We start from the raw sequence: 16,338 nt of genomic DNA, 5'->3' as shown, positions 1-16,338 counted from the left end.
AAAAAAGGAAAAAAAAAAAAAAAAACACTTGTGAATTTATGCTTCTAATGTCATATATCAAAGGTATTAATTATGCTTCTAAGGCAGTGCGACCTACCCTGCAGATTGGACGGGGATAAGATCTCACATATTGACTTCGAAGTCAAATAATCAAACCATTATTAATACATTTCTACCTTTGGCATTCAATAAAAAAAAAAAAAAAAAAAAAAAAAGAAAAGAAAGATTTTTAAGTTGAAAATAGTCAAATGACAATTATAAAAATGCTTGGAGAGATGTTTACATTACTTCCAAAGTTTGATAAACTTATCATGGCTAGCAGAAGCAATCAACCTTGTCCAACGTGATACAGCTAACGCACTAATTACTCCTTCATGAGCAGGCAGAGTCATAGTCTCTCTCTCACCAATATTCCAAAGCTCCAGACATTGGTCACCACCAATGACCAGCAAAGAAGGGTATGTAGGATGGAAAACACAGGAGTGGAATTTGTTGCTAACACAACTCAAGACATGAACACATTTCAATACACTCCCTAACTGGAGACACCAGAGTCTAACTGAGCGCACACTTACAGTCGCTAGATACTCTCCAGAAGGATCCCAACATAGAGAGTGAATTTGCTCATGCTGTCCCTGAAATGAATTCACACGAGCCTGTGTCTCAACGTCAAATATATTTACAACATTCTCATTAACAGCGGCAAGATACCTCCCTAGACGCGGCTGAAATCTTATTTGGGCTGCACCACCCTTTGATATTTTTAGACAAGTACCATTTTGAATACTCCAGTAACGCAGTTCACTATTCCCATCGCAAGAGCAAATAAGATCATCCTTAAATGGGTGGAAATCTATTGACATGACATAATTAGAATGTCCTCTAAATGTGCATATTGAGTTATTGGGATCTCATTTGTATCCCAGACCTTGACAGTTTTATCGAATGAAGATGTTACGAGCTGTCGCATACTTGGACTAAAACGAACATCTGTAATCAGTGATGAATGTTCTTCAAGGATGGTCTTCGACTTTAAATTTTCTCTTTCTGTATCCCACAATACCACCTTGTTATCATGTCCACCACTGGCAAGCAATTTTCCATCTGATGACAAGTCGCAACAAACTACTTTGCCTGCACTTGCTCGAACAGAATTTACTTCAACGAGTGTAAACCCTTTAGTATTATGTTTACGAGCAACTTTATCACTTCGATCAACATTACCCTTAAGCATATTTAGACCCACCATATCAGCCTGCAAGTCAAGATTATTATTATCCCCTAACTGATTTGCTGGAGATGTAAGAGTGCCTGTATCATTAGTTCCAAACATATTTAGAGGCTTTGAAGAGCTACTGTATGAATGAGCTTTTGAGTTTTCAGAATTGGCAAGCATGGGTTTGCCATTAATATTAACATTAGTTCGATATGGAACAATATTGCCATTGTTGCTGGGATTTGCCTGGAGCTGATTTCCATCTTTACTTGTGTCTCTCAACAACAATAATAGTGGAACGTAAGATGAAGAATTGCTGTTCCGCTGCAAAATAGACAACATTGTGATCAAACTAATGTTAATACTTTTTCTTTAACTCGTGATGTGCAAATTTAATCTCATTCTGAAAAGACTAATTCTAGATTGGACTAATTGTGTCAAGCGGTACCTGAACTTGCAATTTATTTTCATTTTGATTCCTAAATTCAATCTGATACAACTAAAATTAACAAAATTTTATTTCAAATTCATTGAGGTATAACTTTGAATTTTTCCAAAACCACACTGCCCTTAATTGGTTAAATGACTCGAAGACGTAGAATTCATTTATAAAAATGGAATTTGGTGTAACTTTTCAACTTCATAAAACTAAAGTCATTCATACCAACTAGAAAATGTAAAATTCTAAATCAATTGTACAAGATTTTACAAATTCATTGCAATGGAATCTAGCCAGCTTCGGCCTCAAATTATGATAATTCCGTCCCAATAGAGACACCAAGAAATAGATAATGATGAACTCAATTTGGTATAAAACTGTTTTCTAATTAAGGAGTAATTCAAAATCATACCTGCAGGAACTCGTGGACATCGCTGAGTCCGAAGCGACTATCAACGACAGTGAAATTATGTGGTTCAGTAGTTGAAGGAAAATAGGAAGCTAAATAACACTTGTCGGTGCATTGCCGGCGAAGGATTTTGCAAGCGGCGCAAGGTCCGACAACATCCTTAGAAGGCAAGCTGAAATGGCTTGAAGAAGTTTGGGAAGGCGGTAAGGGAAGACTTTGATGAGAAGGCTGAAAAGGGGAATTCAGACTTGGAGAAGATGGATATGAAGAAGACGAATTAAAAGATGGTGACGGAGAAGAAGAAGAAGATGATGGAATTGATGATTGAGAATTGGAAAACGTAGAGGGAAATACGAATGGGTTTTTTGCCATTTGAAGCTAAGCTAAGCGAGAGAGGAGAAAATGGGTCAACGATAGAATAGATGGTGGTGCTTTCTGAAAATTTTTGTTTGCTAATGCTTTTTAATCATGGAATCTTAAAAGTAAGGCCGCCTTTAGTTGGGAAGGAGGGATGAAATGGGGAATTATTTTTTATTTTTTATTTTTTTGACATTAAATATTGGTCATTTATTATTAAGGGGAATTAAATTTTTATTCTAGATTATATTCATGTTTTTAGTCGCTAAAAATAATAGAATCAATAGAATAAAGAATTAATAGAAAGACCAAAACATCCATATTAATAAATTTGCTATAAATTAATTTATTCAATTATTATTTTATTTAAGAAGGTTTACTGATTATAATATTTATATAATTATCATTAATACTTGCAAATAATGAGAAGGAAAAATATTTCTAAATCTATAATTTTTATTTCTTAATCATTTAAAAAATTATAATATCAGAGTCATACAAATGCATGGATATATTGTATCTTTAGAATACTTCTAAACAAATATTAACACAATATAGAGGCTAAATCATTAAAAAAAATCTCATAGTAGTTTTAATTGTATTATAAATCTAACTTTCTTCTCCCGATACCCTAAATTTAAATTTTAGTTACAATAGTACCATAATTCCTAATTAGACCCAATTTAATAAATAAAATACTATTTTGGTTGGACCTATATTCTTTGAACGCAAATATGGAAATATGTTTCCTTTATACTTAAATTAATTATAAACATAGAATATTAGTTTAAGTTTTTTGTTTGTTGTTTTTTAAACATGAAATTTTAGTTGGGTTTAAGTTTTTTGTTTTACTATTTTTTAAGCATGAAAATTTTAGTTCGGATTTATTGGAATTATATTTAAATTAGATTTCTTATAAAACTAAATTTTATTCATTATATATGACGTCAGTTTATTTGTAGGAAATCATTCAATATTATATAAATAAATAATATTTTATTTTTAATATGAATATATTATTTTTATTTTAATATTTATATAAATAAAATTTATTTTAAGCAGTAAAATCATCATAAATAGTGTGGGTCTCAAGAAAATAATATTTTATTGATTAAATTTGGTATAATTTAAAATTAAGATGCTATTATAATTAAAATTGAAATACTAGGAGAATAAAATTGAATTTAGGGTACAATTAAACTACAAGCTAGATACCTTAGTACAGTGTTAGAGTTGATTGTTTTTATAGCATAAGGGTAAAAATATAAAATGGTAATAATTTTAAAATAATTAATTGAAAAATAGCCGGTAAAGGTTATTGTATAATTCAAATCAATTAAATCATTAATTAATTTAAAAATAATAATGAACAATTTCAGCATAGAGTTTACGCAAGTTTAAATATTAACAAATGGGTTTGTGAAACGAACCGAATAAATTATTTTATAAAATTTTCATTTAAAAACTAAAGTTTTAAAATCAACCAATGAGGTTATGCAACAAATATTTAATTATTATTAAATCGGACTCGTTAATCAGCTTGAATTTTTCAAAAACCAGATGGAAAAACCCATAAATCAATTGAAAACCAAGCCAAAACCATGATCTAAACCAAGCTAGACTCGAATCGACCCAAACCCTATCAACCAATCAGAAAATTCTCTAAAAAAAAAAAAAGAGAAGAAAGAAAGGAGAAGAGAGACCCAGCGTCTGATAACAGTTGTTGATAATTAGTGGCTGATGGCTGATGAGCGATTAACTGATGAATATCTGTAAGTAAAATTTTCATAGTAGTTGTTGTTAAAATATAAAACCATCATTAACAAAATAATACATATATATATATATATATATATATATATATATATATATATATATATAATTAAATTTTCTAAAATAATATTTAATAAAATTTTTATTTTTAAAATAACTATAAATAAAAATTACAAAAATATTAATTTGAAAAAATAATTTTATTAGCAATTATTTTTACGAGTTTAATGAAGTCCAAATATATATATGAATTCTGAGACAGAGAGAAAGTTTGAGGCTCTTTCTTTGTTTAACAACCTATTTTCTTTTATTAGAAAATTTTGAAAATTTTCTTTATTTTTTGTACTTATGATTGGCTACAATTAATATTTAATTTAATGATAATATTATCCATCTATATAAAATATGTAACACTTTTGATAATGATTAAAAATTTTAAAGTTTAAACATATTATCTACATTATCTATATTATTTATATTAGCAATTGTCTTTTTTTATTCTGTAATAAATTTTTTCAATATAATATTTAATATATAATGATAAAACCTAATTTAACCATCCAATTTAATCCAGCTATCTTAATTTTTGAATAAACCTAAAATTTAGCTAAACACCTTATTATATATAATTTCTACCTCAAAAAGTAATTCACTATAAAATGTATTTGTATCATATTTTTCTTAAATTTGCTATGTTGTTTATATTTTAAAAACGAATTGAGGTTTTTAAGATAAAAAGGCAATGTTGCAATGAATGATTGTGAAATAAACATAGATGTCCAAGTTCTAATGGGTGTGCAGAAATGCAACCAAAGAGTATAAAAAAATAATAAAATAGGAATTACGAGCTTCAAGTAAATAATATCCCAAATACCTTTTTTTTTTTTTTTTCTGGAGCAATATATCCCAGATGCTTGAAGGATCGGAAAGGATCATCTGCATATTTTTCACATTTCTTGCTTTTATAATACAATTTTAGTATCATTCCAGCAAGACCTTATGTGCCTATATCTGTACATAAATTCAATTCTTTTAAGGTAATTAAAAAGACTACCACCAAGAGAAAAAAAGAATCTCTAGCTATGTCACAGTCACATTACCATCATCATCAACTAACTCCTACAGTGAAAATCAACACAAGTAACCATAGTCAGCCTATGGACAACTCTACTACCCTTATAACTTCCACTGTTCAACACAACCACAGTCTGAACAACTGTTCCCTATGGCAGTGTTGGAATGTGCTTATAGCCATGTCATGATCATCTATTATTTATTCTATTTGAAGTTAAATGTTTACAAGGACAAAAATAAAAAATAAAAAGGAAAAAAACTTATCAAATATTTTGATTTAAAAGCAATTACTATTATCTTTAATTTCAAAACCATGTTTATCAATTAATAATTTTTCCTGTTGTATCTACATATTTTGTTAAGATAACTTTTTTTTTATGCTTGGAGCTGCAGCTAGAAAAGGAGATACATGGAAGCACAGGAGAACAATTGCTAATATTATTATCAATATTCGATAGTCGGTTACAAATTAATTTTTATTTATTTTATAAATTTAAAATAAAATTATAATCATACCATTATCTTTTATTTTATCTAATTTGAAAATTATATTTAAAAATAAATATAACAAGAAAATTATAATTTTTTTATTTCAAAATTATATCTCCCATTTAAAATTTTTCTATTACCTATCTATATATTTGAATTGGATAACTTTATTTTTTAAAATTTATTTTCAGATAACAAAAAATCTAATTTATATATATGCCTTTTTATTTTTCTCACAAAGATATCTATCTTTTAACAGTTATTACTTCATTTATTTACATATTTTTATTGATAATTTATATTTTAAAATTTATTTAATATTAATTAAAAATTAATGGATATATACATATTATTAAATAATTAGATAATTATTACTTTTTCTAATAATACTAAAATTAAAAATTTATTCATTCATCTACTTATGCATTTTAATTGAATAATTTATTTATCTAAATTTATTTAAAACTAATAAAAATTAATAAATTTTGACTTCTTTTTTCACAACTATATCCATATAGGAAAACCAAAAGTTATTTTCCTCATTTATCTATATATTTTAATGGTTAATTATTTTTTAAAATTTATTTAATACTAATAGAAAATTAATAGATATACACAAATTATTAAATGACTAGATAATTATAATTTTTTTAAAAAATAATATGTATATATAAATATTAATTATATGAATTGTATTTTTGATACGTTTTTGATATATAATTATTGGGCCTGAAGCCATGATTAAGAACGGAATATGGGTTTAACTAGTATAGGCTTATACCTCGGATGCCTTAAGCCCATCCAGGCCCTAGTGCCGATCCGGCCCTTGAAAACGGCTCGTGACAATAATTTCTTCATTTTTTCTCCATGGTTTCACCTAGGAGTGACCAAATTACAGTTTTTGAACCGGTGGAACCAGAGCCGAAATCGTGGAAACTGAAACCGGTCTGAGCCGCGGTTTTGGTCTAGATAAGTTTTTGATTGAATCCAGTCGAGATAAGTGTTTTCCCTTAATAAATTGTACGCCACTCGTTTTGACAGCCAGCTTGTCCTCTTGAGTTCCACGTGACGAAGAAGAGAATCCTGGCCACCACGGCTCAATATATGCAGGATCAGTGCTTGGAAACGAGGCTGAAGCACTGCCATTTCCATTTTCCAGATTAACATTCTCTTCGCTTGCATGCCTAACAAATTCCTCGGGAGACATGTGGGAACCATGGCAAGCACACACAATTTTGATTTGAGTAGTATATCTATATGTTATACCAGAAATTGTTCTTCCCTTTGGGCCAGAACCTGTAGTTGAAACCCATCGTAAGTTTGGGTAACCACTTCCAAAAATCTCTGGGGGCTTTGAAGAAGTGATGTAGGGATGAGCAGATGTGAAGTCTTTACTATCATCTTTATGAGCAACTTTATCCCTTTGATCAACAATAAACTTGAGAGATTCATCCTCCATTTCAGCCTGCAATTCAAGATCAATATTATCCCCTAAATGATTCGCTGGAGATGTAAGTGTGCCTTTGTCGTCATTAGTTCCAAACATCATTAGTAGAGGCTTTGAAGAACTACTGTACGAATGGGCTTTTGAGTTTTCAGAATTGGCAAGCATGGGTTGGCGTTGGCCATTAATATTGCTAGTCTTGCTGGGATTTGCCTGCAGTTGGGTTCCATCTTTACTTGTGTCTCTCAACAACAATAATAGTGGAACATAAGATGAAGAATTGCTGTTCTGCTGCAAAATAAACAACATTATGTCAAACTGATGCTAATACCTTTTCTTTTCTACTTTTGATGTGCAAACTTTTATTTGTAATTCATTGAGTTATAAGTCTAAATTTTTCCAAAGCAATGACCCTCTGAACTCTTATTTGGTTAAACGACTTTAAGATGTAAAATTCATTTATAAAAAACGGGATTTGGTATAATTTGTTCAATTTCACAAAACTAAATTTATTTGATTGAAATAAACATTTTCATTATTCATGCCCAAGCATGAAATTAAAGTATAACATTCTAAACCAAGCATAAAAATTTTTGTTATAGTGGCACCAAATTAACATAGTGGCAACAAATTAACATTGGGATTTCAGTACTTGGAGGAAAATAGGAAGCTAAATTATTTGGTTAAAACGGCTTGGCTAGATAAGAATATATTTGAACTCGAGCTCATTTCACGCTTGAATTAGAGCTCGAACTTGGCTTGTGCAAAAATAGTCAAGTTCAAGCTCGACACGATAGTCATCAAGTTTGAATTTGAGCTTGAAATGTTGGATTTAATTTTCTATTGTGGGCTTAATATGTAAAATTAAATATGTACAGCAGTCCAATTGTAAAGTCAATTTCAAATGTGGTCTTGATTGTGAATAATTGACTATTGAGGTATCAACTAATTATAGATATTAAGTGTAGAGACCATTATATAATTCCTATTTCGTTAAAGGACCGAAATAGGAATTGTACTAACCCTACAGGTATATAAAGGTCGTGGTCCCCAGAGGAGTTGAATACGATTCAGTTTTACGTTTCTTTCGTATTGCTTCCGCTAAATCGATTCTTCAATTCTCTGGAAGGCTGCAAACCTAATTTTATACATCAAGATCGACGAACAACGATGTCAGGTACGCAACCTTTTCTTATTCAATCTATTTTGTTGAATCTAGTGGTTTGCACGATCTAGGTTATTATTGAATTATTTGAGATTAATTCTTACAAGTGGTATCAGAGCCTTGTGCATAATTGCTAGATTTTAGATTGATTTTTCGTATTTTTTTTTTATTTATTTGTTTACCCTACTGTTTATAGATTGAGGGTTTTGTTTAATAAAAAAAAAAATGTATATATATATTTTTGTTCTCACTGTTCTTCGGATTCCCAAGAACAGGTAAGAGGTTTTGAACAAACGCCATTGACGATTAATTGTTCGTGTGATATTTTATATATTTATTTTTTTTTTTTTTTTTTTTGCCGGATTTTGTTTAAAAAAAAAAAAAAAAAAAAAATTCAGATCGTTTTTGGTTGGCGGCGGACCTGTTCGTTTTTTGTTTTTAGGGTTAGGGATGGCAAATTACGGTTAGGTCCCTGGAAAATTTCATATTAGTCCCTTAATTTTCTGTAATTTCATATTGGTCCCTTAATTTTCTGTAACTTCAGATTAGGTCCTTAATTTTCTGTAACTTCAGATTAGGTCCCTAAATTTTCTGTAACTTCAGATTAGGTCCCTAAATTTTCTGTAACTTCAGATTAGGCCCTAATCTTCTGTTTTCTTTCGATTAGACCCTGAACTTTATTTATTCAAATATATTTAGTCCTATTTTATAATTTAGTCTCAAATTTAGTGACTTAAAGACTAGATTATAATTTTTTTTGGACTAAATAATTTTAGATTATTAAATATTTAGACAATCAATTCATTTAATTGCAATTGTTTTGTTTTAATTACAATTAAATGATTTAATTTGTCGACTTGAGATTAAATTTTGGAGTGATTAAGTCCCTATTGTGTTTGATATTTGTTAAAATAAATTGATTTGATCAATAAGTCACCAAAGTGACCTCTATTGCTTGAATTGATTTATTTTAGAATATTAGACAGGTGTATTAGAATTCGTTGCGGATAGTTAATCGGCCCAAAGGAAGGTTGCTATCTGGCTGAGTTTTGAATACATGTTTGGCAATAAGTATGTGATAATTGTTTGATTATTTTCATGACAATGATATATCGGCCCAAAGGAAGATTTATTATTTGTCAGGACTATGTTATCAATATTTGATTGCTGCGTTGAGATACTAATTACAAGTTAATGTTTTACATCCAAAGATGAGAATATTAATGTTGTGTCTGTATCTTATTTCCATTTTTTGATCTCTACTTATGTGAATTGTTTCATTTGTGGATTGTGAGCTTATACTTATCTATTTGTTTATTTTCTCCGATGTCAGCTAACATGTCATTTAATCCTGATTGTGTCCCTAAACTTGAGGGATCAAATTTTGAGTCTTGGAAATCAGATATTATGATCTTTCTGGGCTGTATGGATTTGGATCTTGCATTCAGGATGGACGAACCTGCTCCTCTTACTGATACGAGCACTGATGTTCAAAGGGTTCAGTATGAGAAGTGGGAGCGTTCTAATCGCTTAGGTCTGATGATCATGCAGAAAGGAGTCCCAGAACATGTTCGAGACTCTGTCTCAGCTGAAAAGAACAATGCTCAAAACTATCTTGCTGAGCTGGAGAGGGCTTATGTCAAGAATGACAAAGCCGAAGTGGGAACACTTTTAGGAAAATTAACCTCCATGAAGTTTGCTGGCAATGGTGGTGTTCGGGAGCATATTCTTAGCATGTCTCAGATTGCAAAGAGACTGAAGGCGCTGGGTATGGCTTTACCAGATGACCTTTTAGTCCATTTGGTTATGAATTCTCTTCCTTCTCAGTATGGACAAATTAGGACTTCCTATAATTGTCAGCCGAATAAATGGACTCTTAACGAGCTCATTTCTCATTGTGTTGATGAGGAGGAAAAGATGAATTCTAACAAAAGAGAGAGTGCTCATTTTGTTTCTTCAGCTGGGAAGGGCAAGAACAAGGAAAGAAAGAGGCCTTTTGCAAAGACTGTTGAAAAGGCTATTGAGAAACCTGCTGCTGCTACTGCTGTAGATCCAGTACAAAAGAAGCCTTATGTGACAAAATGCTTCTTTTGTGGAAAGACGGATCACTTGAGAAAGGACTGTCCTAAATTTGCTATTTGGCTTGCAAAGAGGGGGCTGCCTCAACTATAGAAAGCCAACTGACGGTGAAAGATACGTCTATGTAGGAAATGGCGATCTGGTTGAAGTAGAGGCAATTGGACATTTTAGATTATGTTTAAGTACTGGTTATTTTTTGGATCTTATAGATACTTTTGTTATTCCCTCTTTTAGAAGGAATTTGATTTCTGTTTCCTTTTTGGACAAATCTGGTTTTCATTGTTCTTTTGGAGACAGTATATTCACTTTATCTATGAATTCAAAAGTTTTGGGTACTGGTTGCTTGAATGAATGTGATAATCTATATATGTTAGACATTGATACTAGTTATCATGAATCCCTGCATGTTACTACAAGAGGTACCAAAAGAAAGTTGAATATTGATAACTCAGCTGTACTTTGGCATAGACGTTTGGGTCATTTATCCAAATCGAGAATTGAGCGTCTTGTTTCTGATGGTATCTTAGATACACTTGATTACACAGGTTTGGATTCTTGTATTGAGTGTATTAAAGGAAAACAGACTAAACAAAAGAGACTAGGTGCCATTCGGTCATCCAATGTTTTAGAACTGATTCATACAGATATTTGCGGTCCATTCCATATTGCAACTAGAAATGGCCAAAGATATTTTATATCATTCATTGATGACTATTCTCATTATGGTTACTTATATCTCATTCATGAAAAATCTGAGTCTTTGGACGTGTTTAAATCTTATAAAGCCGAAGTTGAAAATCAACTAGAAAAGAAGATTAAATCTGTTCGATCTGACCGTGGTGGTGAATATTATGGTAAATATGACGGTTCAGGTGAACAACGTCCAGGACCTTTTGTGCTTTTCCTACAGGAATGTGGAATTGTTCCTCAATATACAATGCCTGGTACTCCCAGCATGAATGGTGTATCTGAGAGACGTAATAGGACTCTTATGGATATGGTAAGGAGTATGATTAGTCATTCTACTTTACCAGAGTCTCTGTGGGGTGAAGCGTTAAAGACAGCAGCTTATCTTCTCAATAGGATTCCATCTAAAGCAGTTGCTAAAACACCTTATGAACTTTGGACTGGACGTAAGCCTAGTCTAAAGCATCTTCATGTTTGGGGATGTCCAGCTGAAGCAAGGCCTTACAAGCCGAATGAAACAAAACTGGACTCCAAAACTATCAGCAGCTACTTTGTTGGATATTCTGAGCGGTCTAGGGGTTACAAGTTTTATAATCCTACTTCCAGAACTTTTTTTGAAACGAGAATTGCAACATTTTTTGAGGATGTTGATTTTGGAGGGAGAAATAAAGAAAGAAACATTGTCTTTGAAGAGGAACCAAGTAAGGATGATTCGGTTCTCATTCCTTTTGTTGTTTCTGATAGCGTACAGACTCCAGTTGCTCCTGTCACTATTCAAGATCCAATTCAAGACAATGCTATTCTTCCTCAAGAACAAATTCAACAACCTCAAGAATTAGAGTCTGTTCAAATGCCTTTGAGGAGATCTACTAGGGAGAGAAGAAGTGCTATTCCAGATGATTATATAGTGTTTCTTCAGGAACATGAGGATACTGTAGACATGATAGATGATTATCCAGTTAGTTTCTATCATGCCATGCAGAGTTCTGACTCTCATAAGTGGATTGAGGCAATGAACGAAGAGTATAAGTCTATGCAAGACAATCAAGTTTGGGATCTTGTTCAATTACCTGAAGGAAAGAAACCCATTGGTTGCAAATGGATATTTAAAACCAAAAGGGATTCTCAAGGTAATGTGGAGAGATATAAAGCACGTCTTGTAGCAAAAGGCTTTACTCAAAAGGAAGGGATTGACTATAAAGAAACCTTCTCTCCAGTTTCTTCGAAGGATTCTTTTAGGACAATCATGGCCTTAGTTGCAAATCTTGATCTTGAGCTTCATCAAATGGATGTTAAGACTGCGTTTCTCAATGGCGACATTGATGAAACAATATATATGGTGCAACCAGAAAGTTTTATAATTGGAGATCCAAAACATCTGGTATGCAAATTAAAGAAATCCATTTATGGACTCAAGCAAGCTTCTCGTCAATGGTACTTTAAATTCAACCAAGTAATTGTCTCGTTTGGCTTTGAGGCAAATACTGTTGAAAATTGTGTGTACCATAAGTTCAGTGGGAGTAGGTTTATCTTTTTGGTCTTATATGTGGATGACATACTTCTTGCTACTAATTGTAAAGTCTTGCTACATGAAACCAAAGTTTTTCTTTCAAAGCATTTTGAGATGAAAGATTTAGGTGAAGCTTCTTTTGTTTTAGGGATTCAGATACATCGAGACCGTTCTCGAGGTATTCTTGGATTATCACAAAAGAGCTATATTGATAAAGTGCTCAAGAGATTTGGTATGCAGAATTCTAGACCATTGGATACCCCTATTGCAAAAGGTGATAAATTTAGTAATCAACAATGTCCAAAGAGTGAACTTGAAATTCAGGAAATGCAAAAGGTTCCTTATGCGTCAGCTGTAGGAAGTCTTATGTATGTTCAAGTTTGTACTCGTCCAAACATTTCTTTTATAGTTGGCATGTTAGGTAGATATCTCAGCAATCCAGGAATGGATCATTGGAAAGCAGCCAAAAGAGTCATGAGATATCTTCAGAGGACTAAGGGACATATGCTCACATATAGGAGATCAGATCAGCTTGAGATCATTGGGTATACTGATTCTGATTTCGCTGGATGCCAAGATAGTAGAAAATCCACATCTGGCTACGTTTTTCTATTGGCTGGCGGTGCTATTTCTTGGAAGAGTGTGAAACAAACTCTAGTGGCAACCTCCACCATGGAAGCTGAATTTGTAGCATCTTATGAGGCATCCAATCAAGCTATTTGGCTGAGAAACCTTGTCACTGGGCTGCGTGTAGTAGGTGGAATAGAAAGACCACTGAAGTTGTATTGTGACAGCAAGTCAGCCGTTTTATTCTCCAACAACAACAGGAGCTCTTCTCGATCAAAACACATTGAGATTAAGTTCTTGGCTGTGAAGGAGAGGGTACAGAGTGGACAGATATCCTTAGAGCATATTGGAACAAACTCTATGATTGCAGATCCGCTTACAAAGGCAGTGATACCGAAAGTTTTCCATGAGCACACTGCTCATATGGGTATCGTTTTGTTTGAGACTGTCTAGTTTTAGTGGGAGTTTGCTCTTTATGTATACATTATGTTTTTGAATGCTCTATTTTGTTTTGGATATGTTTTATTATGAAATTTTGTTGAGTACTCATTTTGGTTGATGGTTACACTCTGTATTATTATTATTGTTTTGCTTGATCTCACTTTTGTTGGTGACCAGTTGGAAACAGACATGATGATCACATTACATGTAGTTTTCATGCTACACTTCTATAATGAATCTGTGTCATTTAGGGGTATTGGTAATGTAGTTGATGATGAACTTAGTCATGAGATCTATGACGAATGTTTCTTCAGCTCTTTATCAATATAACTAATGGACGAGATTGTTTTTGGATACCTTGTATGACTGCGTTTGTTGAGCTCATTTTGGTGTATGTATTTTATTTAACATATGTTCGCCCAAGTGGGAGATTGTTGGATTTAATTTTCTATTGTGGGCTTAATATGTAAAATTAAATATGTACAGCAGTCCAATTGTAAAGTCAATTTCAAATGTGGTCTTGATTGTGAATAATTGACTATTGAGGTATCAACTAATTATAGATATTAAGTGTAGAGACCATTATATAATTCCTATTTCGTTAAAGGACCGAAATAGGAATTGTACTAACCCTACAGGTATATAAAGGTCGTGGTCCCCAGAGGAGTTGAATACGATTCAGTTTTACGTTTCTTTCGTATTGCTTCCGCTAAATCGATTCTTCAATTCTCTGGAAGGCTGCAAACCTAATTTTATACATCAAGATCGACGAACAACGATGTCAGGTACGCAACCTTTTCTTATTCAATCTATTTTGTTGAATCTAGTGGTTTGCACGATCTAGGTTATTATTGAATTATTTGAGATTAATTCTTACATGAAATATATCAAACCGAAAGCAATTTGAGCTTGAAATATATCAAACCGAAAGCAAGTTGTTCTAATGTAAGTTTAATTAATTTTAGCTTATTAAGTTAGCTCTAAGCTTAGTTCAGCCTAATAAAGCTGGTTCGCCAACCGTCTTGCTTGGCTTGAAAAAACCAGCTCACGAGCTAATAAGCTGGACTCAAACCTTGATTCGTTTATTAAGCGAGCTCGTTGACTCGGCTCGAACTCAGCTTTATAAGTTTATCGAATTAGCTCCAGCGAGTCGAGCAGCTAACAACAAGGGCACCCAAGTACTTTTCATATGGAGACTTAATAATGGCAATCTCTTTTCCATCAAAAATTTCCTCAAAGTATGAATAGCGATACCTAATTCGATATGTAATTATTTTTAATTAGAGTAATTTAAATTTTACCTGTAGGTAGTCGACGATATCGTCACCACCGAAAAGACTGCCAACAACGGTGAATTTATGTGGTTCAGTCGTTGGAGGGAAATAAGAAGCTATATAACACTTATCCGTACATCGCTGGCCAAGGATTTTACAGGCGGCACAAGGTCCGCTAACCTTTGCAGAAGGTGGGCCGGCGACATGACTTGAAGAAGTTAGGGAAGGCGGGAAGGGAAAAGAAGGCTGAAAAGGAGAATTCAGACTTTGAGAAGATGGACATGGAGAATTAGATGATAGCGATGGCGATGGCGATGGCGACGGCGACGATGACGATGACGATGACGATGACGATGACGGAAATGATGGTAGAGAATAAGAGAGTGTAGATGGAAAGAAGAATGGGTTATTTCCCATAGAAAGAGAGATCCAGATAGAGACAGAGATGTAATGGAGGTAATGGAGGAAAGATCTGCTCTTGCAAAAAATGGGTCACTGGTCAATGGTTGCTTTGCTGGTATTTTTCAATATTTTATTTGGTAATGGTGACTAAGTAATACAATATTGCAGGTAACGAAAGTAATGGAAAGTGTGGCAGTATCCTTTCCATGTCCCTTCACATTTTTTTTTTTGCCCCTTAAATGATCGTTCACATAACTTTTTTGTTTTAAATTTACTTCTAGAAGTAAGTAATACTCTAAATTTTGAATCGTTATTTCTTCATTATTTTGGTTATAATTAAATACTTACTGCAACAATCAAGCAAATTATGAGGTTGGCTCCATGAATCTTCTGTTTTAAATATTCACTTCCATCAAATTAATATTAATGTAGAGTAAAATACGAGCCGAAAAAAGATTTTGAAAATACTTTTTTAAAAAAAATTTAAAGGAGAATTTTAAAATCATTCATTATATTAATAATTAAGACAAAACATAAAATTTTGATGCAAAATTATGATTTTATCCCTATAAAATATTGAAATTAACTTGCGTATATTTTTGTATTTAAAAAATACATTAACATATCTCTAATTTTTGCTTTCATTAAATTATTTGATTATTTCAGACTTAATTTCATGTATCGTATTTGAATTATAAATTTTATTACATTAATGTCCCTAAAATTTAATTTATTATGTAAATATAAATAAATTTCAACTAATGTTATATAAAAGTCAACTTGTTAAATTTTCTGATAAAGAATGGACGGAATGGTGACCCGTAAATAATTAAACATTTAAAATAAAAAATTTTCCACCTCAACTATCAACTTTGATTTTCTCTATCCTTGTTATGTTTTTTCTTCTGCAGTTTGATGGCTACCTAAAATTTAATTTATTACATAAAAATATATAAACTTCAATTAATATTATATAAAAGCCAACTTGTTAAATTTTCGATTAAAGAGTAGA

The 16,338-nt window shown here is 32.0% G+C and overlaps 1 protein-coding gene and 1 non-coding gene across 2 annotated transcripts; both read right to left on the bottom strand.

Moving 5' to 3' along the window:
- Positions 1-210: 210 nt before the first annotated feature.
- LOC105639177 (transcriptional corepressor LEUNIG) lies at positions 211-2,520 on the bottom strand. Its single transcript, XR_016321116.1, has 2 exons — positions 2,068-2,520; positions 211-1,540 (listed from the first exon to the last, which is right to left on the bottom strand). It is a non-coding gene; the product is annotated as a transcriptional corepressor LEUNIG (transcript).
- A 4,129-nt stretch (positions 2,521-6,649) lies between these two features.
- LOC149495776 (uncharacterized) lies at positions 6,650-15,445 on the bottom strand. The gene is made up of 2 exons (XM_089723250.1): positions 14,952-15,445; positions 6,650-7,489 (listed from the first exon to the last, which is right to left on the bottom strand). Exons 1-2 carry the CDS (start codon positions 15,339-15,341, stop codon positions 6,650-6,652), a joined length of 1,230 nt encoding a protein of 409 aa, XP_089579376.1. The 5' UTR covers positions 15,342-15,445.
- Positions 15,446-16,338: the final 893 nt, after the last annotated feature.

The sequence above is a fragment of the Jatropha curcas genome, chromosome 6 (genome assembly GCF_041381405.1).
Source record: "Jatropha curcas cultivar XTBG-Jc1 chromosome 6, XTBG_Jcur_1.0, whole genome shotgun sequence".
In the NCBI taxonomy this organism is placed as follows: Eukaryota; Viridiplantae; Streptophyta; class Magnoliopsida; order Malpighiales; family Euphorbiaceae; genus Jatropha; species Jatropha curcas.
This window is presented reverse-complemented; position numbering and strand designations above follow the sequence as displayed.

Bases quoted from the DNA above. Each gene is read 5' to 3' on its own strand.
- LOC149495776 (XM_089723250.1), bottom strand. From the start codon at position 15,341: ATGGGAAATAACCCATTCTTCTTTCCATCTACACTCTCTTATTCTCTA. The intron at 7,490-14,951 runs GTAAAATTTAAA...ATTTTGCAGCAG, and splicing joins ATATCGTCGACTACCTACAG to AACAGCAATTCTTCATCTTA.